General features: G+C 46.1%; 1 protein-coding gene and 2 pseudogenes across 2 annotated transcripts in view; all 3 read left to right on the top strand.

Moving 5' to 3' along the window:
* Positions 1–23,821, top strand: part of LOC126203670 (proline dehydrogenase 1, mitochondrial-like) — a 297,265-nt gene that overhangs the window by 165,442 nt on the left and 108,002 nt on the right. For both annotated transcript variants that reach the window (XM_049938035.1, XM_049938034.1), the window contains exon 2: positions 136–344. In XM_049938035.1, coding sequence (XP_049793992.1) covers positions 136–344 — 209 coding nt within the window. The remainder of the gene's footprint in view (positions 1–135; positions 345–23,821) is intronic.
* On the top strand, positions 10,145–10,257 carry LOC126204726 (U6 spliceosomal RNA; annotated as a pseudogene).
* LOC126204677 (5S ribosomal RNA) lies at positions 12,070–12,187 on the top strand (annotated as a pseudogene).

Here is a 23,821-nt window from a genome sequence, read left to right as displayed (position 1 = left end):
GATTTGTTGCTCCTTTTCACAGATTCCTCCCCTCCCTCCCTCCCCCCGTGTACAGAATTGTCGCTTTCTCGTTTAGTGAGGCGCCACCTGAGCAGCCCCTGGACTCACAGTGCTGTGTGTGTCTGTGTGTTGCAGCTAATGAAGATGGCGAAGAGCGTTCTGGGCGAGCGCCTGTTCCGCGCGCTCATGAAGGGCACCTTCTACGGCCACTTCGTCGCCGGCGAGGACCAGATCCGCATCCGGCCCACGCTGGAGCGGCTGCGCTCCTTCGGCGTCAAGCCCATCCTGGACTACTCGGTGGAGGAGGACATCAGCCAGGAGGAGGCTGAGCGCCGCGAAGTCGAGTGAGTAGACCAGCTGCGTCCGCTGTTGCCGATCTGTACACACGGTAGCAGTAGCAGGGGGAAGCGCTCCAGCAGTAGCCGCTGCCCGCCCAACTACACTATTCCACGGGTTACGTACTTCTGCAAAAAGGTGGGACTTCAAGGAGATGGGACCCGGATAAACTGATTAAACCAGAGGTTGTACAGAGTTTCAGGGACAGCGTAAGGGAACAATTGACAGGAATGGGGGAAAGAAATACAGTAGAAGAAGAATGGGTAGCTCTGAGGGATGAAGTAGTGAAGGCAGCAGAGGATCAAGTAGGTAAATAGACGAGGGCTAGTATAAATCCTTGGGTAACAGAAGAGATACTGAATTCATTTGATAGAAGGAGAAAATATAAAAATGCAATAAATGAAGCAGGCAAAAAGGAGTTCAAACGTCTCAAAAATGAGATCGATAGGAAGTGCAAAATTGCTAAGCAGGGATGGCTAGAGGACAACTGTAAGGATGTAGAGGCTTATCTCACTAGGGGTAAGATAGATACAGCCTACAGGAAAATTAAAGAGACCTTTGGAGAACAGAGAACCACTTGCATGAACATCAAGAGCTCAGATGGAAACCCAGTTCTAAGCAAAGAAGGGAAAGCAGAAAGGTGGAAGGAGTATACAGAGGGTCTATACAAGGGCGATGTACTTGAGGACAATATTATGGAAATGGAAGAGGATGTAGATGAAGATGAAATGGGACATACGATACTGCGTGAAGAGTTTGACAGAGCACTGAAAGACCTGAGTTGAAACAAGGCCCCCGGAGTAGACAACATTCCATTGGAATACTGACGGCCTTGGGAGAGCCACTCCTGACAAAACTCTACCATCTGGTGAGCAAGATGTATGAAACAGGCGAAATACCCTCAGACTTCAAGAAGAATATAATAATTCCAATCCCAAAGAAAGCAGGTGTTGACAGATGTGAGAATTACCGAACAATCAGTTTAATAAGTAACAGCTGCAAAATACTAACACGAATTCTTTACAGACGAATGGAAAAACTAGTAGAAGCCGACCTCGGGGAAGATCAGCTTGGATTCCGTAGAAATATTGGAACACGTGAGGCAATACTGACCTTACGACTTATCTTAGAAGAAAGATTAAGGAAAGGCAAACCTACGTTTCTAACATTTGTAGATTTAGAGAAAGCTTTTGACAATGTTAACTGGAATACTCTCTTCAAATTCTGAAGGTGGCAGGGGTAAAATACAGGGAGCGAAAGGCTATTCACAACTTTTACAGAAAACAGATGGCAGTTATGAGTCGAGGGACATGAAAAGGAAGCAGTGGTTGGGAAGGATGTGAGACAGGGTTGTAGCCCATCCCCGATGTTATTCAATCTGTATATTGGGCAAGCAGTAAAGGAAACAAAAAAAAAAAAAAAATCGGAGTAGATATTAAAATCCATGGAGAAGAAATAAAAACTTGAGGTTCGCCGATGACATTGTAATTCTGTCAGAGATAGCAAAGGACTTGGAAGAGCAGTTGAACGGAATGGACAGTGTCTTGAAAGGAGGATATAAGATGAACATAGACAAAAGCAAAATGAGGATAATGGTATGTAGTCGAATTAAGTCGGGTGATGCTGAGGGAATTAGATTAGGGAAAGAGACAAAGTTGTGGATGAGTATTGCTATTTAGGGAGGAGAATAACTGATGTTGGTCGAAGTAGAGTGGACATAAAATGTAGACTGGCAATGGCAAGGAAAGCGTTTCTGAAGAAGAGAAATTTAACACTGAGTATAGATTTAAGTGTCAGGAAGTCTTTTCTAGATGTATTTGTTTGGGGTGTAGCCACGTATGGAAGCGAAACATGGACGATAAATAGTTTTGACAAGAAGAGAATAGAAGCTTTCGAAATGTGGTGCTACAGAAGAATGCTGAAGATTAGATGGGTAGATCACGTAACTAATGGGGAGGTACTGAATAGAATTGGGGAGGAGAGGAATTTGTGGCATAGCTTTACTAGAAGAAGGGATCGGTTGGTGCGACATGTTCTTGAGGCATCAAGGGATCAGCAGTTTAGTATTGGAGGGCAGCGTGAAGGGTAAAAATCGTAGAGGGAGGCCAAGAGATGAATAAGCTTGCACAGGATAGAGTGACATGGAGAGCTGCATCAAAGCAGTCTCAGGACTGAAGACGACGACGACGACAACAACAACGTACTTCAGAATGAGATTTTCACTCTGCAGCGGAGTGTGCGCTGATATGAAACTTCCTGGCAGATCAAACTGTGTGCCCGACCGAGACTCGAACTCGGGACCTTTGCCTTTCGCGGGTAAGTGCTCTACCATCTGAGCTACCGAAGCACGACTCACGCCCGGTCCTCACAGCTTTACTTCTGCCAGTATCTCGTCTTCTACCTTCCAAACTTTACAGAAGCTCTCCTGCGAACCTTGCAGAACTAGCACTCCTGAAAGAAAGGATCCTGCGGAGACATGGCTTAGTCACAGCCTGGGGAAGGTAGGAGACGAGATACTGGCAGAAGTAAAGCTGTGAGGACCGGGCGTGAGTCGTGCTTCGGTAGCTCAGATGGTAGAGCACTGGCCCGCGAAAGGCAAAGGTCCCGAGTTCGAGTCTCGGTCGGGCACACAGTTTTAATCTGCCAGGAAGTTTCAACAGCGCCCTTTTCCGAGCAAGACGCCGCAAGGCTGTCAAATTCACAGTAGGTTTAACAGCGTTCAGACATGTAATCGAGGACACACTTTCTTTTTTTGGAAACTGAGACAAACTGTAGAATATCATTTTATCCGTTAGAAATCCTTGCTGAAGCCTCCGATTGCAAAAACAATGGCCCCGTTTGTTTGCTAAATAATACTTGCTGCTATTGCCAGTGAAACGTTTCGGTAAATGATTCCCTTGTCAAGTTCGCTTTTCGTGTATTTTGACACTTCAACGTGATGTTTACGATGTGCAAACTGTCGCACTGTTCCGGTGCCTTTGCCGCTATTCGTAAACACACACAACTTTCAGTTAGTGATATTCCTTTTTCTGTACACAGTAGTGAATTTAGAAATAACTTTTACTCGCGGATTTCTTGTCCTGCTCGTGTACAGAAACTCGCGCACGTTACTTACTAGAATATGTATTACAACAGATTCGGTTGCCACACTTGAAAACGAGTTGTGAAAAGTCAAAATCATCGAAACAGAACGTAAGTCAAAGCTATAAAATAACTGTACAGCAGTACGCTTATAATGACATACTATGGCATCTAACGCTTTACTAAATCCATTATGCATCATGCGACATATCGTGAACTATTGACCATAGTAAAAGTTCAGAACAGAAATGTACAGTAACAGATAGTTACCAAGATATTTTACGTAATGTAAACAGTGACAGAGTATTACAAATTGTCCAGGCTATGTATATTATTCTTTAGACCCACGGGTATTTTTCGCGTATAATCTAAAAAATTATTACACAGCGTGTGCCAGGAGGAACAGTTTAGTATTCATGGACATTACAGGAACCGTCAGTCGATGTAAAAAAAGTCTGCTAAACATGGTCTCCAAAATGCATTCCTTAAGAGCTGTGAACACGACATGTTACACACTGTGAAACAAAGTTCCAGTGTAGGCTCCTATATTTACAATCTTCTGCATCTCGCGGACTAAGCTCTGCTTCACACATGAGAGGAAAAAATCATCACACGATATACAAAATATGTTACATAATACAATAAATCAACTACAGCTAGTTGTACGCGTATGTCCTTGGACCTTTCTGAGAAACAAGAAAGAAGTGACGTTTTTATATCACGTGCGGCACTCCTTTCGAGCAACTTGCGATGCACAGTAATGCTATTCCTTTCTGAGCTGTGTAGTTAACTCCAAAACAAATGGCAGTAATGCAAGTCTTACAGTTGAGTCCATCTACGCCTGTGTCAAGATTCTCCTCCCCCTCCTCCAAGATCGTTGCAAACAACCCATTTGGCCTTGGGTGACGCGGGGGGGGGGGGGGGGCGATGATGCAGTAGATGGACGGGGGAGCCAAGTTTCTCGTATTTTGGAAACCGTAGGCAAAACCTTCATCCGACATTCTCTGGCCTATGTATACCTTCTCAGCCGTTGTCCCTTCAATCCGTGCGAGTTTTGTACGCTTAAAGTTAGCTGCTTGTGGTATTTTGTTATAAACTTCATTATCAGACTTAGCGAAACCTTCGCTGTCCTTTAAAACAAGTGAGGGTCTGTTCGCTTTCCCGATTACACGTCTTTTTGTAGTAAATCCAATTCCAGCAACCAAGCTTGGATTTTGCTTGGTTTCTTTAAATCGATTAAGGGGAACGCCGGTTCCCCCTCCTTCTGAAAATGACCCCTGTTGGTTTTGACCTCTACGCCGAACGGTTGTTAAACCCTAACGGTCCTTGTGTTCTGCAGCAGCGCCTCCCTACGCGACGCGTCGAAACAATTCTGCAGAACACTGCCACTTACGGAGCCAGTCAATGCGTTTACATCGGCTCCGAAAACCGGTCTTTCCGCCCTACCACTTCGGGCTGCTTGGTTTTGGAAACGCTGCGGTATCCTTTCCGGAAATGTGAATGTATCTGCCGGTTTTAAGCAACCACTACAGATTTTAGCTGCTTGTAAACGTTCTATCGCGTTTCAGTTGTCAGATTGATTCCTGCTTGTTAAACAAAAAAAATGGGTTAATGCAGACGAAATGATTGCGCCTGGACTGAAGGAAAAGAAGTAATATTGGGCTCACGATAAGCAGTTATCCATGTGTCATTTAATCAAAGAGCAGAACATTTCATCATTATTATACATAATGATGAAATGTGCTGCTCTTCAATTAAATGACGTAAACGGATATATATATATTCTCCTTACCTAGCTTATCTGTAAACAGGTATTCCCAGCCTCTCTTCTCGTAGCATAGCTCTCGTACACTATCAGTGGGTGGTGATAAAACATTTGGTAACTGTGCACGGGAATAGGTGTCTGTCTTTATTTACTTAGTTGTATCTTGTGTAGCCATGCCAGATCTCCAGCCGGCCGGGGTCGCCGAGCGGTTCTAGGCGCTAGAGTCTGGAACCGCGCGACCGCTACGGTCGCAGGTTCGAATCCTGCCACGGGCATGGATGTGTGTGATGTCCTTAGGTTGGTTAGGTTTAACTAGTTCCAAGTTCTAGGGGACTGATGACCCCAGATGTTAAGTCCCATAGTGATCAGAGCCATTTGAACCAGATCTCCAGGATGTTGGTGTGCGTAAATGTTCGAATGAAGCAACTGGTTTACTGTTAGGGGCCACTTTTTATTTCCAAGCTGCCTTCCAGTCACATGTGTTGGGTTAAGAGTTTGCAGTAAATGGTATTCTGTGGCACAGTCTTAGTAGGAGAGGAAAAACAAAACACCATTTCAGTACATGGCTCATAGTTCTGTGGAGGTCTTTCAGAGTATGAACGAAAAAATAGGAAAGAAAAAGCACTTAGAGTGGTCACAGATTCTTCGTAAACTTGACATAAAATACTCTGTGGCCACTAGAACTATTTTTAACTGATATTTCCACTGTTTTTTTTTCTAAAAAAAACTTTGAGGGTACTCCGACATGTGATATAATGCAGCGAAAATTATTTATAACTGAAGCATGGGATACCATCCGTCTGCTTTTAGCCATGACGTCATCATGTCGAACTACAAAAAATATGGTATCGAAATCAATTGACTTTACAGCTCAAATGAAGCAGGCGATACCTAGAAACACACATACAAGAAAAAGTGGTATCGAACACTTCAGTATACATCACCTCAAATTAAGCATGAGATTTGAGCGTACGCATATCTGTTTAGCACTACCATCGCCACTATTAGCGGGCGAAGGCACTACATGCTTGTCGAACTGGCTGCGAGCGATTCAGTTGTCGAGAACGGTTGCCGCAGCCTCGAAATGCTTGAAACAGTCAATGACATTGCTTTTCCCACCAAAAACTGCACTGGTGTCGTTCGTATTTCAATTACCAACACGAAAAATTGAAATAAAAATTTTACGTCCGTGAAATAAATCTCTGGCACTCTTCCAAGTTCTCTATATCGTAAAAAATTTACTTTGTCGACGAGAAAGTTAAGGGGTACGCAACCCCCAGAAAAACAGGTTGCATGGATGAACAGAAATATGCAGTACTAAGTTCTTCACATTGCTCTGAGATTTTTTTTTTTTTTTTTTGAAAATTGTATTTACGAAGTGTGATATGGTGTATGTAACGTAACGTAGCAAAGGACCCTTTGACCAGTGCAGGTGCTGTTAATAGTACATCTATATTTTCGTTCATCCACTCAATCAGAGACCTCCACAAAAAATGAGCCATGTGCCGCAGGCTACCCCAAAGTCACAACACAATGGGAGGTTTAAGCGTCTGAAACGCGTCATGGAACTACGTAAGTTGTGAATGGAAACAGTAAACATATTGTTCCACTCTATCTCAATAATAGTGTGACACTATAGTTTTGCGCGCACTAATTTCTATGGATAAGATTTTTAACCACCTGTTCTCGAACGACGTTCCCCTCCTCTTCAGTACACGTTCACAGACATCCTTGCTAATTATAACAACGTACTAATGGCCTGACCCTACCCACGAGGGCTCAGATCCCAGCTCCCACTCGTCGTCGCCGTCCGTATTCTGGTGTGTGCAGCGCTCGGGCAGATACGAAAGTGACAGAAGCGCGAGCTGCAGGTGGTCAAGCGTTCAGAAAAAAAAAACAGCACTTTCAGCTCTGGTTGCGAGAGGCGTGACCCATTTATGTTAGCATAGTTCCCAAGCAGCGTTTGGCGCAGCGGGAAGACTGCAGAACGGTAATCAGAGGGTCGTGAGAGCGAATTCTTGTGCAGAAACTTTATTTCAAAAAATGGCTCAAATGGCTCTCAGCACTATGGGACTTAACATCTGAGGTCATCAGTCCCCTAGAACTTAGAATTACTTAAACCTAACTAACCTAAGGACATCACACACATCCATGCCCGAGGCAGGATTCGAACCGGCGATCGTAGCGGCCGCGCGGTTCCAGACTATAGCGCCTAGAACCGCTCGAGAAACTTTATTTCCAACTTTTGCGTTACATAATAAACTGTAATAATGCTCAATATGTTGTACTAAATTTTTTCTTAAAACGCACGAAAATGAAAGGCACAGGAGATTTTGATTCGCAAATAAATTTCCAAGATAGGTTTCTCCTCAGTTGCACTTCGCTAGTGCAAACCTGCGATGTATGTTTTTTAACGCCAGGTAAAGAATTTAATCAGGAAGCTCAGAACCTGCCCTCCTCTCATAGAAAGAGAAAAATAACCACATCCCGAGAAGACTGCGTGAAAGTACATTCCACTGTACATCACGAACTATTTTCACTAATATTTAGCGAAATGATGCATTGCGCATGGTTTGTTGCCAGACTGCGATGAGAGAGAACCTGTTATGAATGGAAATCATATTTTCTTTTCTCAAAAATCTGTAAAACAACGATGTAATTGTAAAAACATGGCGTTTACATCGTGAGGACAGTGACGAGAAAATTATTGCATCTCTTGTTTTTACGGTGAATATCGCTCCAGCACGAGTAAAATAGTCAACTGTAAAATATAAAAAGCATCTAACTTCATGTATGAAGTTCACGCATACGCATCAACATCGCTCTCTGTAAATTTATTTGCAAATACGAAATTTTTCTCCATTAAAAAGTACAATATATTCAGCATTATTAAATTTATTTGCGTTGTACGTAACGTGAAAGACAAAATAGTTTCTGCGTGTGAACTTGACCACACGATCCTCAGATTATCGTAAATGCGTCAAGATTTGCCCGACCCGCGCTAAGAGTGCTATTATTTTTCCTATACGCTTGGGCATCTGAAGTCCCCAACTGTCCCTTTCGTTTCTGGTCAAGTCCTACGTATACCATAAATTTGGACGCAATTGGTGGTAACAGTTCGTATCCGGACAGCTTTCCTGTAAAACGGGTCACTCGCGGAAAGAGATTTTTCATAGGGCTAGTAAAATAGATTACTGAATATGAGGTTCGCCTGTTAATGCGTAACAGGCCCCTTATGTATACAGTAATCCCATCTGCACATGGCCACTGCAAGAGCAGCAAAACTAAATGACCGACAGACCCAGCATGTCGGCACGTCGTCGAAAATCGGTTTCCGAGACTGTTTTCGCCTCCAGCAAGCTGTTTAATGTGAATGCCGTGACTCTTACAGGAACGCGAGGTGCAGTGTTGCGCGCTGTTCACTTCTCTCTCTCTCTCTCTCTCTCTCTCTCTCTCTCTCTCTCTCTCTCCCCCCCTCCCCCCCTCCCCCCTCCCCCCCCACCCCCTCCCTACAATCGGACCGCAGTGAGTGGCGGAGTGGCACTCAATGTTACGGCAAGGCGGCCTGTAAATGAATGCGCTAAAGCAGCTACCTGTCGGAGTAAAAATAAGGTAAACGGGTATTTGTGAAGCGGGACGAACCTTGAGGTGTGATTGCTTGGCAGCGCGGCTGCTCAGCCCACCCCGTGCGTCATCGCTGACGGATTTAGGTGCTGTCAGGAGTGCCAACGTCGCAAAAAAGTTGCGCATTCCGTGTGTCGGGCGACGACACGACACGTGACTCCGCGGCCAGTGAAGGGCGAGCCAGGAGCTGAACAGGACAGGGCAGGATCCACCCCTCCCTCCCCCTCTTCCCCCCCCCCCCTCCAGACAACTGCTTGTCCAGTCCCAGTTTAGCGCCTCAGTCACAAGGAGTGAAGCAATTGTTCTCAGATTTAGCATAAACATAGAGCCGTAAATAAAACATATTCAGGTGCAACCGGTTTTTCTGAGACTTCAAAAATAAAAATGACATGCAGCAATTGCATTGGAATCAAAATTAGAATAGACAGCAGAGTCAAAAACTGTTGTACTGAAGTATCTGCAGTTGGAAGAACTGGTAGTATAGTATAGTATAGATCTTTCAGGAATAACACCCCACCCCCACCCACCCACTGCTGGGTGTTATCGAGCACTGCTTGACTATAGTTTCGATAATTTTGTGCTCCGTTATTCTTCACGCATCTCGTTCTTTATGACGCCATATCTCCTGAACTGTCTCCTCTACAGTGACATAATTTTGCAGGTACTTTCGGTGGTGTATGTGGATACTGTCTGTAAAATGAGTTGCCGGTAGAGTCTAGTGCGGAAGTAATAAATTAAAACGTCACGTATGATGCTGAACTTTTGTTGTACGAAGTTTCTTTGTTTCATCATTTTGCATGGGAGGTGTCAGCGATAGAAAGTTTTGCAAAGGTTCGAAATTGTGTGTACAGTTTGTTGGGAGTTGTTAAGTGTTCTCATTCTCAAATCCTGGATGATAAAGCCAGAATAAGGCAACGGCATACCACCTCCAACAGGACAGAGGTCAGTAAAAGCACAGTCTTCGGGTCGACGACTGCTTTACGGACGACAAAGTAATAGTGTGAGTAAATTGCGCGACTTTAGTTACCCTTGTATTGTATTGTATTGTATTGTAGGGAACTGGGGACCTAGGAACGACAGAGCGTCCCCGCCGTAGCCCTCACTGCTTCACGACCCCACAGCAGGCTACAGCAGTCCACTCACCCCACCTCCGCCCCACACCGAACCCAGGGTTATTCTGCGGTTTGGTCCCCAGTCTAACCTGTAACCGGTAACGTCTCACACCAGACGAGTGTAACCCCAATGTGTGCGTTGCAATTATTGTGTATGCATACTTGGAGAAAGTGTTTGCGCAGCAATCGCCGACATAGTGTAATTGAGGCGGAATAAAGGCAACCAGCCCGCATTCGCCGAGGCAGATGGAAAACCGCCTTAAAAACCAACCACAGAGAAGATTAGCATGGCCCCTGCGCAAGGATGACACGCAAAGTCGTGAAGCGTTCCACATTTAAAAAAAAAAAAAAAAATCCGCCGGGCGGATTCGTGCAGGGGACCGGCACGCCTTCCCGCTCGGAAAGCAGTGCGTTAGACCGCGCACACCTAACCGGGCGGGCTGAGTTACCCTTACTCGAGGCGTGCAACCACTTCCTAACTGCATTACCTGTCTTACTGTGCTAAGCATAAGATCACAAATGTTAATGATAAGAAAATGACAGCATTTCAGATTTTTATATTGCGTCACTAATTGTATAGAACACGGAAAACCAAATTTTTGTTGCCCCCTGGAAGCCGTGTAGTTGTATAGACGATGTCCTTTACACAGTTCGGCGCTTTACCTGGCCATGATTGGTAAATGTGGCTTCAGCACTAAACAAGATACGTGATACATATAGAGTATCCCGCCTTAATGCTCAAATACATAACACGGTTCTCATAATAGTTTCCATGCAGCTGTTGAGGGAGAGATGTGAAAGGGTTGGAACCTATGTCGATGGAGAATGCGTTGGACACTTGCATGGCTCGTGCCGCTTCCTCGTGCCATTACGCGAGAGCTAACGTGCGCATCAACTGCAACAACAGCGAGGACGTTAATTTCGCCCTCTTCTGTGGTGACTTGTTTCCTCCTGTTACGTTTTCTAGGTGTTATACTGGCGACTTTGACGTTACTGGTGGAACAGGTTAAGTAATTGCCGGGGTGGCTGACGTCTGTCGGGATATCTTGCCGTATACAACGTGCAACAATGAACTGCATGCATGCTTCCCACACTCTCCATAGACCATTATCACGTCGGCTTGTTCTGCAGTGGTAAATGAGTCGTCCAGTCACCACCTACTGCTTGGACTCACACACATTGACTGGAAAATCGCAATGCACTCAAGGACACACAAGCAGACTGTAAGCAGATGTAACATCATACCTAGCAACTACACACGTTTAATTGCACAAAAAAGTGTCGAGGTGGAAACTTTTCCAGATAAGATATCTCGTAAACTACTCGCACTAGAATACTGTAACAAACCCCACTGACATTAGAATGAGATTTTCACTCTGCAGCGGAGTGTGCGCTGATATGAAACTTCCTGGCAGATTAAAACTGTGTGTTGGACCGAGACTCGAACTCGGGACCTTTGCCTTACACGGGCAAGTGCTCTACCAGCTGAGCTACCCAAGCGCGACTCAAGCTCCGTCCTCACAGCTTTACTTACGCCAGTACCTCGTCTAGTACTTTCCAAACTTCACAGAAGCTCTTCTGCGAACCCTGCAGAACTAACACTCCTTGAAGAAGAGATATTACGGAGACATGGCTTAGCCAGGTTTGCAGAACAGCTTCTGTGAAGTTTGGAAAGCACGAGATGAGGTACTGGCGCAAGTAAAGCTGTGAGGACGGAGCGTGAGTCGTGCTTGGGTAGCTCAGATGGTAGAGCACTCGCCCGCGAAAGGCAAAGGTCCCGAGTTCGAGTCTCGGTCCGGCACACAGTTTTAATCTGCCAGGAAGTTTCACCACTGACACTGTAATTTGCTCTACTTTTAGTCTGTTAATATCAGTAGGCATTGCCTCACGTAAAAGATCTCATGTTTGCACAAAAATACACTTTCTAAATATTATTACAATCTGTTCATTGGCTAACAATACTAGGCCCTGACTGCTAATCTATTCTGCGAAAACCGCACATCAGTAGCACTTTCAATTTTCGCAGCATTAACTGTTCTAGCTTCAGGTGATTCAACCAGTATGGTGTCACTGTTTACGACAGCCAGGGAAAGCACACAGAACTGGATAATGAGCAAACAGCGCGTATATTGTCACGGCTATCGATCGCCAGGCAACGGCCTTGCCGCAGTGGATACACCGGTTCCCGTGAGATCACCGAAGTTAAGCGCTGTCGGGCGTGGCCGGCACTTGGATGGGTGACCATCAAGGCCTCCATGCGCTGGTGCCATTTTTTCGGGTTGCACTCAGCCTCGTGATGCCAATTGAGGAGCTACTCGACCGAATAGTAGCTGCTCCGGTCAAAGAAAACCGTCTCAACGACCGGGAGAGCGGTGTGCTGACCACACGCCCCTCCTATCCGCATCCTTACCTGAGGATGACACGGCGGTCCGATGGTCCCGATGGGCCACTTGTGGCCTGAAGACGGAGTGCTTTTATCGATCGCCAGTGAAGGAAACCAGAACTGAATACTGGGCTGTTGACACTGAAAACTGTTGTCTGCGAACTCGCCCACGTTTATCATATTCTTAAGAGTAGTTCTTCTACTGTAGGGGCGTGGAAGCTCCCCAGTCGTAAGATCAATGCTTCAATGCTGCCGCCGTACCTTCCACGTGTCGCTCCTGCTAGCTATAGTTCACAAGGTTTCTTGTGTCGAGTGCCCGGGCTCACCGGAGCAAATTGCCAGCAAGAGCCACAATTAACAGATCATCAGCAGGGCGTGCGTGCTGTTGGCTCGCGGTCACCGTGTGCTGTCCTCTTTCCCGAGACAGCCGGGACTGCGCCGCCAGACCGTTGCCGACTGGACGTTATGGCGTGTTTGTTTGGAAATCTTAGTTAACAGTGCCACTGAACAACAGACCAAGGCCTAGCAATTACCTTAACTGGCACTACAGTTTTGAAATGACAGCGTTGAGAGATGTTTATTCTTGTTGTTGGCCATTAAAACTGCGGCGTATACAGCACAGGAGAACAATCCACGATTAAATTTGCAAGCTGTTCGGTGGTATGCAAGTTGCGAAACTTAGAACACAGAGGTACCACGTCGACTCAAACTGACCTTGTATGATACATGCGGATACATTCCATTCAGTTTCCACCATGTGGCGGATTTCATGAATGTAGCGGTGGCGTCTTAAGTCTCTCGGTAACGCGTAACCAGAGGTCTGGGCGACAGTCGAACACCCCAAGCACTGAGGCGTCTCATGACACTGGTTCAAAATGGTTCAAATGGCTCTGAGCACTATGGGACTTAACAGCTATGGTCATCAGTCCCCTAGAACTTAGAACTACTTAAACCTGACTAACCTAAGGACAGCACACAACACCCAGCCATCACGAGGCAGAGAAAATCCCTGACCCCGCCGGGAATCGAACCCGGGAACCCGGGCGTGGGAAGCGAGAACGCTACCGCACGACCACGAGATGCGGGCTCTCTCATGACACTGGGGTCAGCGTGTCGTCTTGCGGTATCTCTGTGGGAGGTAACTTCACGAAGACGTCGACGATACGGCACAGTCGTTGCTGTTATCACATCGCAGGCGTCTGTCCAAATTATGGCTGGCTATGCGGAGCAGAGGCGATAGCGTGTTTCTCCAGTGGCACTCCCATACGAATATGCCACGTGCTGAGCTTTAGCTGATGACAAGTACAGTCTGCAAACTTTCGGTACCATAGGAACCTCCAGACGCTGGATACGTCCGTCGTGAAGCTGTACTCGGCGGCGGCACTCGTGTGAAAAGACCTCTTGGTGTCTGTCCTGTGTCCAGTGATCGGCGGACCACTCTGTGCTGCCACGTCGAGAGAAGCTGCACCAGTGATAAGAGTTCCCGGTCGGTTGGTGTGTCTGTTGGTTCTGTCGGTTCAGCGTGGTTGTCGGTCCCCTCGGATTAGGTAAGGAAGTCGGCCGTGCCCTTCCAAAGCAACGATCCTGGCATTTACCTGAAGCGATTTATGGAAATCGCGGGAAACCTAAATCAGGATGGCCTGTCGCTGGTTTCAAACGTCGTCCTCCCGAATGCGAGTCCAGTGTCCTAAATACTGCACCATCTCTCTCGGTCCCAGTTCCTGACTAAGGGCTTTACAATCCTACACTTCCGAGCGAAACATACATCTTGCCTCTCGGACGCTGGTCGTTCGGGACCACGGAGACACTACATGGTGTTGAGTACGTCCATCGTGGCCCCATAGATTCCATTTCCAAATGTCAGGGATTCCGCCAAAACGAACAGTAATAATCCCAGGCGATAAACCGTTGTACCGATGGGTCACGATTTTGCTGCTGTTGAATTCAGACCTATGTCGGTAGATACTTATCCGTCAAGAACGAGGAATAACGCTACCATCTCATAAACAACCCACATTCAAATTAGACTTATTGATCAGAAACCGGCAGCGTAATCTTTCGTTGTATACAGAAAGTAGGCGGGGGGGGGGGGGGGGGGAGTGTACTCCCGCCCAGTTTGTTGCGGATGCCCCGACATGGTCGGCTGCGTACCTCAGCGTGTATTGGATGTCTGACTGCCATAACGTCGTCTCGTCCTTGCGTGTGAGTTGTATAAGATTGTGGATTGAGAAGTAGGGCAGATATCGTTACATAGTGTCCGTTATAGTAAGACTGATTCTTCTCTTTATTACGGCAGTGACAGTTTTTATGTATTTTGCAATACTGTTTGTTTCATACGACCTATGTTTCACGTTTCTTTAGGAGCAACGTGTAAGTGTGGTAAAAAAACGTAATACAATATCCGCGAAATTGATACAAGCCAGGGAAGTTTTTGGCGACACTGCGCAGCACTACAGATCGTGTATCACCAGAGAAACTGGTGGTAGACTTCACACTGTTTTGATGTGTCCTTGTTGACGTTTCGAGAGTTTAATTTTGCTCGGAACACACAGTACAGAGGGGAGATCGCTCCACTTTACATTAGTGTAGTAAAGAATGTAGTAATTTCGGAGGTCGACGTCGTCGAAAGTGATCATCATGTGTATACACAGGGAGGATGTCATGTCGAGATGCATAAAGACGTTTTCAACTGTTGCGAAAAGTCAGTAACAAACTCATTTTTTCCCCTTTGAGTTACTTTTCAAGTAAGAAAACTAATTTGTCAGTCATTCCCCCCCCCCCCCCCCCCCTTCCCCTGTTACGTATTTGGCTTTTACCAACGTTCAAGTGTTGACTAATCTCGCATTTGGTATTTTGATAATTACACATATGAGTACGTCGTCAGAAATGAAAATTTGTGCCACTAGAGTTCTCGAACGCGGACTTCCTAGTTACGGCAAGCAGTCTCCTAAACCATTGAGCTATTTCGACTGCCATCCAGGTCTGACTCACTGTCAGCAACTCTGGTGTTTCCTCCTATCGTTTCCGAACAGTCCTACCAAAGGTTCTGTCGCAAGGTTTGCGGGAATAACAACATTGGCGGAAGGGGTTTCTGGGTTATCTTACAACAAGGGATATATATTTACTGAACTGAATGAAAATCGCTGAAACGAAATGGAGTAACTCGAGATGAAAACACTCGCATCCATTGACACTTGTGAAAACCATTCGGAAACATTGCCCCTGAAGTGTAATTAATGTCACGGCAAACACATTACGTAGCAGGGTCCTGAGAAATACAGGCATCTAAATCACTAAATCACTAAACGGATGAAAAGCTCACCCCCAAACCAGTGGCAGCTCCCCTGTCTTCCTGTGAGGGGGGGGGGGACAAATGTTTGTTTCACTTTAATTATTAACCGAATTTAAAAGTTTAAAATGCTGCTAGAATCAGCTCATTGAGAGGTATAATTTCACGTTAATAGGGCAAACATTACAGTTAGAAACTGTTCGTCTCGCGGCAACCTGACTATCGGCGCGCGTTATTACCCACACTACATTCATCCAGTATTCGAGAATGGGAGCACTTGGCGACTAGCAACAAACTGTGAACGTAATTTCAAACATTTTTTAAACTTTTTCTGGCTTACAGCTCCACAAAGTAATGAAACGAAAACATTTTATCACTTACTAAATGTTAGTTGTTTATACATTGCAAACGTAGGCTTCCGTGGCCATTGTCACAGTCAATAAAATTCTTCTGGATTTGAGGTCGCATTGTCAACTGTAAAATTCCGACGTTTCGGCGGCTGTGGCAAGGCGCCTTCCTCAGGGTTTGCTAACGTCGGAATTTTACAGATGACAATGCGGCCTCAAACCCAGAATAATTTTATTGACTTGTTTATGCACTATTTGCTCAAGTTTTGTTTTTCACTTGTTTTATTATTAAGTGACGTGGGTGAATACCCCGAAACTACCGCGTGGTTATAATTAAACGCCTGCCGGTATGGCCGAGCGGTTCTAGGCGCTTCAGTGCGGAACCGCGCGACTGCTACGGTCGCAGGTTCGAATCCTGCCTCGGGAATGGAGGTTTGTGATGTCGTTAGGTTAGTTAGATTTAAGTAGTTCTAAGTTCTAGGGGACTGACGACCTCAGCAGTTAAGTCCTATAGTGCTGAGAGCCATTTGAACCATTTTTTTTTTCATGATTAAACTTTCGCTGTTTAACACGGAAACTAATAACCGTACGAGTGCCAAACTTGATAGCACTGATGTCAAGGACACGGGGAAGAGAAACATCGCAGAATCAATTCAACTGAAACACTATTTATGTGCTGCTAAGGTACATCATAGCATTACATACCGGTACCATTACTGCTACAAAAGGGGCTCAGAGTTGCATTCTGCACAGCACAACGAACCATGCCCTAGGTATACTGGCTGCCTCTCTTGATGTGCTAGACTTTAGATCAAGTGAGAGCGAGAAAGTGTAGAGCGAAATCAACTCGTCCTTCTGTGTCCTGTGGTGCAAGCTGCTGTACCATATGGATCTTCTACGGATTCCATTTGATAATGGTTCGAAGCACCTGCCGCACAGTGGACCACGGGATGTTCAACTGTCGTGAACACAGCACGTGCACTGCCTGACGATCGGGAACTGCGCGCAGCGTTGTCTGCCATAGCGACAGCCATTTCATCGACCACGTGCGGTGCAACCGGTCGTCAACCTCTTCACTCAGCGACGCCCCGCCCAGTTCTCCAGTTGATTGGAACTTCATCATACTCCGCACAGCAGGTGGAGATGGAGGACCTTTCCGTAGTCATTTCAGGCGGCGATATTCTGGAAGTGCAGCTGCAGCACTGCTGCTGTTTTGATAACAGAGCTTCACCAATAATACCCTGCTACTTGTGTCCAAGTTCATGTTGACACATCAGCAAGTGCATTGCGACTGGTCAGGTGTGCGAGACCGTGAATCGCGATGACTGATCACGGCACCTGGTGGACAAAGTTGGAACTGGACGGCGGCACTGTGACACATGGAAGTCATGATGCACCCATAGTCTGGACATTTATGCAGCCAATTTTGACACTAGTATGGTAATTAGTTTCCGTGTTATAACGTGTTAGGGAAAGTTTTTTATAACCACCTGAGAGAGAAAACCAATATAAGTTTTGCGTCTTCGTTCATAGAGGCTTTACATGCTTAACGTCGAATGTTTTATCTCATCAATTCATTTGTGAAGTATTCAGACGTTTCGTGTTGTAGATGTTGGAGCTGAATTCTTTAAGGAAGCGGAGCTGGTGTGACGGTGGTGGTGAGACGTGGCCACCGCAGTCTGGGCCTCAAGGCGCCTGCGTGGTGTGAGTGCGGAAGCAGCCTTAGCGGTCGGTCTGTCCGTACCGTTACCGACCACCGTGCGTAACACCAGAGGCACATTGCGAAGCGAGGACTTGAGAAACCGTCACTTGCTGAGCAGAGTCCCGCTAGTAAACGCAGATTAGAGCTCGGTGCGGCCTAGAAGCGAGCTCTCGACCCGGGGAAATAGCAAGGAAATACGCGGAACTGTGTGCGTTCCTAAGAGAGCACCGACATCACCAGTGCGGGATGAACACAATCTGTGGCGCCTGCCTGTGAGCTATAAACGGCCACCACAACAGCGGTCACTTGTTACATTCTCATGCTACACTTTTTAAATATCGGTACGGACCGCTGAATCCTCTTGTGACGCTACTTCTCACGCCAAGTATCCATGCGAAGGGTTTGCCAAAATTCTGAGCCCACGTGGAAACCACGAAAAAGAAAGCGGCTATTACAGAAGTGTGGAATATCACAAGAAAGACCTATGCACATTCTACACGAGTAACAAACTATAACAGAATATTGTAATTATTTTCTTAGCGTTGTGCGCAACTTTCGAAAAAGAATCCAATTGCTTTTGTGCATTGAATTGTCAGCATGGCTTAGAAGAGATGTTTTGTCAGAGTGCGGCGGGGCTTCTTTATTGATTCCGATGTAGAGAGCAATAAATTAGACGGAGTTACCAACGATATGAAAGGGTATGGTAGTGTGGTTGACAGATAGGTTTGTTTCTTCAGTTAGCGCACCAGCTGACAAAATGTGCGTTTGAATAGGAAAATGGAGGATTTGAAGTGGGAGAATCACCTATTTCACTTGCACCTTTTGCCACATCTACAACAATAGGGATTCAGTCTACTTAACTGGTAAGCGTTGGACAAACGGTACGCACATAAGTCGTTTTAATCGAAATTGAATGCACAAGAAGCCAAATACGACTCTCGTGGGATAAATAATACCGCCCGCCTTTTTAAACTGCCATTTATATATATATTGTTTGGGAATGACGCATTTGATGGAAGCATTGGCAACTGGTAGAGTGAATTAAAACGTCAGCAGGTACAGAAACTGGGCTACAGTACGTCTGCCTCCTTCGGGGCTGGCGGCCTGCCACAGCCACTGCCGCAGACACCACACTCCCGCAGGTGGCACTATTGATGCCAAACAGATCGGCGCATCACAGCTCACTATTTGCCCCTGCAGCTGTCGGTGAGCATTGCAAGCATGTGCAATGATTAGGACTGTTAGATATTCAAACGCTGGTCACGGTGGGTTGGTTCTGCAAATGCACATGACAGTCAACAACATTCGAAAAAAAAAGGCATTTCAACTGAACTGTTGGAGAAGTTTGAGGGTAATAGACTTCTGTCACACATCGTTCCAGGTGGCGAAAGGTCGGTGCGTCACTTTGAGTCGCAAACAGAAGGGCAGTGTCTGGGGTGGCAGCACTCGCCCTGAGCAGGAAAGGAGAAAATAAGGGAACCGCTTCTGCTGGCAAACTCGTGACGATGTTTGGAGTAGTGGTGGTGTCATCGTCGAGGATGTATTCCGAATCCAACGGAAATTGTGCTCCAGCACGACAGTGGACGCCCACAAGAACACAGCGCCAGATCGGACTGGACACCAGTGCCCCATCCTGACTGTAGCCTCGAGCTGGCGCCGTCAGACTTCCCTGTGTTCCGGCCACTTCCCGATTCGTTTATACAACTTGGGAGACGATGCGAGCATAATTGGTGCGATTAAAACGCGGCTACGATCAGAGGAGTGGCGCTCTTAGGGGGAGGGGGGTTCCGACTGTGGTTTGCGAGGGGGGGGGGGGGGGACCACGGGCCCGCCAGTGGGAGATTGTCGGCGCGGCGTCCTGACGCTGCCGCCGTTGCCGTCTGGCTGCGCCCGCAGTCTCTTGTTTCTTGTGCAGCGAGTCGCCACGGAAGCGCCGGCGCCACTGTCGCGCGCATGCTCCTTCCCAGTGCACGTGGCTCACGTCTACAACCAGTTCTCGGAAAACAGTCGGCACATTCGGTGGTTGTAACTTTACCTGTCAGTTTGAGTCATTAATTCATTGTCTTTTAACCGAAGGTAGTTTGCGCGAACCACCGAGTGAAAATCTATTCGGTCGGTTATAGTTCAATGTATCGTTTGGGTCATTCATACATTTCTCTCGCCTCATACCAGTCTGCGGGAAAAACCTTTACAATCCGTTGTAGGTTTGCGCATAAATTCCTACAATTTTTTTCAGGTGAAATCAGTCTGTAGGCTTAGATCTGCCGACCAGTCTGACTCGTGTTTAGGCTGTTTCTAAACATTCGTCTAGACGAATACTGGACTTACTAACCACTCATAAGAAATTAACGAATGGTGAGAAATATTTTACGGCCGGCGGGAGTGGCCGTGCGGCTCTAGGCGCTACAGTCTGGAGCCGAGCGACCGCTACGGTCGCAGGTTCGAATCCTGCCTCGGGCATGGATGTGTGTGATGTCCTCAGTTTATTGAGGTTTAATTAGTTCTAAGTTCTAGGCGACTGATGACCTCAGAAGTTACGTCGCATAGTGCTCAGAGCCATTTGAACCATTTTTTGAAATATTTTACGTGGAAAAATACTGCCAAGATGCCTCGGTACACGGTTAAAAAGGAAGGGATTAAGTCACCAAACAATTTCCCGAAAGAGACTTACCGGAGATGTGTGCAAACTGGAGATACACTGACCTTCAATAAATTAAGAAATAGATCATTTATTTAATAATAAATTTACAATGCAGCTAGTTTATTAAGCTTTTAAAACGAACCAAATAAATATTTACTGCTAGAACTACGAAACATTCGTGTTTCAGTTCAAGGATAAATAAAAGTTTTGTTTACGAAACTTGTATCTACCCTTGAACTAAGATACGTTATTTGTATGTAAAGAAAAAAATGGTAGTCGCACTAATGTCTCATGTATGAACAACTATGCAAATAACAGTCGTACACGTATAACCGGAAAAACTGAAGAAGCAGCACGTAAGTAAAAGTCCCCTACACGGAGGCTTAGTAGAAAATCTCGTGGAACTGATGTAGCCCTCATACTTGGTCACTCGGTCATTTCATTCGACTCCAGAAACAGAGTGAACGGAAAGCAACGTACTGGCCAGCCTGTCGTTAAAACCAGCCGCGTGTCCCATCACCACAGTGGGATACGGCAGCAGGTGCTCAGTGCAGGAGGTGAGCGGAACAGGAAGGAGGAAGTGAGAAGGGCAATAAGAGGATAAAGGAAAGCAGTGGAGGACACTGAAGGTACTGCTAGCATTAGAAGAAACATGACGCGGCCTAATAACCCAGAAAATTTCAACTTCAGTGACAAAAGCCTGCAGACTTACATAGAATTTTGATTTATTAGCAATGAGGCAATGAAGAAGGAATTCCGTTATAGCTGAAACAGTGCGACAATGGCTGGTGTACCATGTTTTGAATTTTACAATGCGAAAAAGAATTACGAAATGTGTAACGTTAAAATCATTGTAATGTCGTGTTGACACCAATAAACAAGACGCCGTAATTTTTGTTAATGGACCTTATTGGTCGGCCTTCTTCGATTTTTGTACGACAGAAGTATGCTAAAATAGTACGAAGCGATTCTCAAAAAAGACTCGAAAGAATCATCTTTGAAGACCAGATCATTTCCCTGCGTCATAAACAACTCTGGTGCCTGACTGCATAATGTAAAAATCTGGGAGTTGCGTAGTTGCTGGTTCCAGTTTTTGTATAAATTCCATATTTCTTAACAAATATAAATGTTAATTAACACACATTAGAATCATTCTTCAATAAATAAGTTTTATTTGTAATTACTAAACAGCACACACTAACCATGCGCCTGTGACAGAATTACGAGGCGTTGTTGGTTCTAGGAGTTGAAATTGTCTTCACTAGTATCGGCCTGACAACCAGCATCGCCATAAAAACTGCGACAAGGCGAGACATAGTGTCTGATCACCCGTCATCGCGCAACCCTATTTCCCACGCCGTCCACCCCCAACGGCACCAGCCCTGTCATTATCGTCTGTTACCCGAGTCACCATTTGGCCACCGCTAGACCCACATGCTACCTTACTCGTGCCGTTCCTGCGTGTGTGTATGCGCAACGTGTCTGGCTGAAATCGTTGCACACATGCTACACGTATGCTATAGATGAATTGTCATCCGGTGGGTTACCATTCACCCTCCTTGATGTCAACAAGTTTTGTCGTCTCCTCAACTCCGCTCTAACCGGCCGTATCTAATCTCCCATCTTCCCCCTCCCCACACAAACCCATTATTTCGTCGGGATCGTAAGCTATATGTCTAGAAAGTTTGGATAATACTGCTCCAGGCGAGTTAAACGTTCGTGTTACCACTTTTGCACCCTCGTAAATATGTAGTCTATGAATTGTGCTTCACGTATGGAAGTAGCTCTGCAGTAGGTATGCCTCTTGACTGTCTGCGAATTAAAACAATTTTGAATACTGGTAGAATTTTTTGTACAGAAACATACAGTCACAAATCTCCACAGTGATCCAAACATCAGCTTCCCACGACGTCCTACCAACCACTTCACGTCCGAAAACAGGTGGAAAATACTTTACGCCAAATCGGGACAGCGGGAAAGTTTTCCATCGCCTTTCTCTGGAATCGTCGAACAAATTGCGCACTTGCGATTCGCCGGCCATTTTCATACAGGAGAACGACATACTGTTGGGAACTCGCCATATACGTATTTATTGAGGAAGAATACAAAACGTTGCTTCAAAATAGCTATTTATTTCTGTCTCGCAAAACGCACACTACAAAGATAGCATATAAGAGAACCAACCTGAGTTAACTACACTACCGGCCATTAAAATTGCTACACCAAGAAGAAATGCAGATGATAAACTGGTATTCATTGGACAAATATATTATACCAGAACTGACATGTGATTACATTTTCACGCAATTTGGGTGCATAGATCCTAAAAAATCAGTACCCATAACAACCACGTCTGCCCGTAATAACGGCCTTGATAAGCATGGACATTGAGTCAAGCAGATCTTGGATGGCGTGTACAGGTACAGCTGCTCATGCAGCTTCAACACGATACCACGGTTCATCAAGAGTGGTGACTGGCGTATTGTGACGAGCCAGTTGCTCGGCCACCATTGACCAGACGTTTTCAATTGGTGAGAGATCTGGACAATGTGCTGGCCACGGCAGCAGTCGAACTTTCTGTATCCAGAAAGACCCGTACAGGAACTGCAACATGCGGTCGTGCATTATGCTGCTGAAATGTAGGGTTTCGCAGGGACCGAATGAAGGGTAGAGCCACGGGCCGTAACAAATCTGAAATGTAACGTCCAGTGTTCAAAGTGCCGTCAATGCGAATAAGAGGTGACCGAGACATGTAACCATTGGCACCCTATACCATCACCCCGGGTGATACGCCGTATGGCAATGACAAATACACGCTTACAATGTGCGTTCACCGCGATGTCGTCAAACACGAATGCGACCATCATGATGGTGTAAACAGAACCTGGATTCATCCGAAAAAATGACATTTTGCCATTCGTGCACCCAGGTTGGTCGTTGAGTACACCATCGCATGCGTTCCTGTCTGTGACGCAGAGTGAAGGGTAACCGCAGCCATGGTCTCCGAGCTGATAGTCCATGCTGCTGCAAACGTCGCCGAACTGTTCGTGCATATGGTTGTTGTCTTGCAAACGTCCCCATCTGTTGACTCAGGGATCGAGACGTGGCTGCACGATCCGTTACAGCCATGCGTATAAGATGCCTGTTATCTCGACTTCTAGTGATACGAGGCCGTTCGGATCCAGCACGGCGTTCCGTATTACCCTCCTGAACCCACCGATTCCATATTGTGCTAACATTGGATCTCGACCAACGCGAGGAGCAATGTGTCGCGATACGATAAACCGCAATCGCAATAGGCTGCAATCCGACCTTTATCAAAGTCGGAAATGTGATGGCACGCTTTTCTCCTCCTTACACGAGGCATCACAACAACGTTTCACCAGACAACGCCGGTCAACTGCTGTTTGTGTATGAGAAATCGGTTGGAAACTTTCCTCATATCAGCACGTTGTAGGTGTCGCCACCGGCGCCAACGTTGTGTGAATGCTCTGAAAAGCTCATCATTTGCATATCACAGCATCATCTTCCTGTCGGTTAA

Source organism: Schistocerca nitens, chromosome 9, assembly GCF_023898315.1.
Source record: "Schistocerca nitens isolate TAMUIC-IGC-003100 chromosome 9, iqSchNite1.1, whole genome shotgun sequence".
NCBI classification, from domain to species: Eukaryota; Metazoa; Arthropoda; class Insecta; order Orthoptera; family Acrididae; genus Schistocerca; species Schistocerca nitens.
Note: the sequence above shows the minus strand (reverse complement) of the source record. Positions and strands in the feature narration are given on the sequence as shown.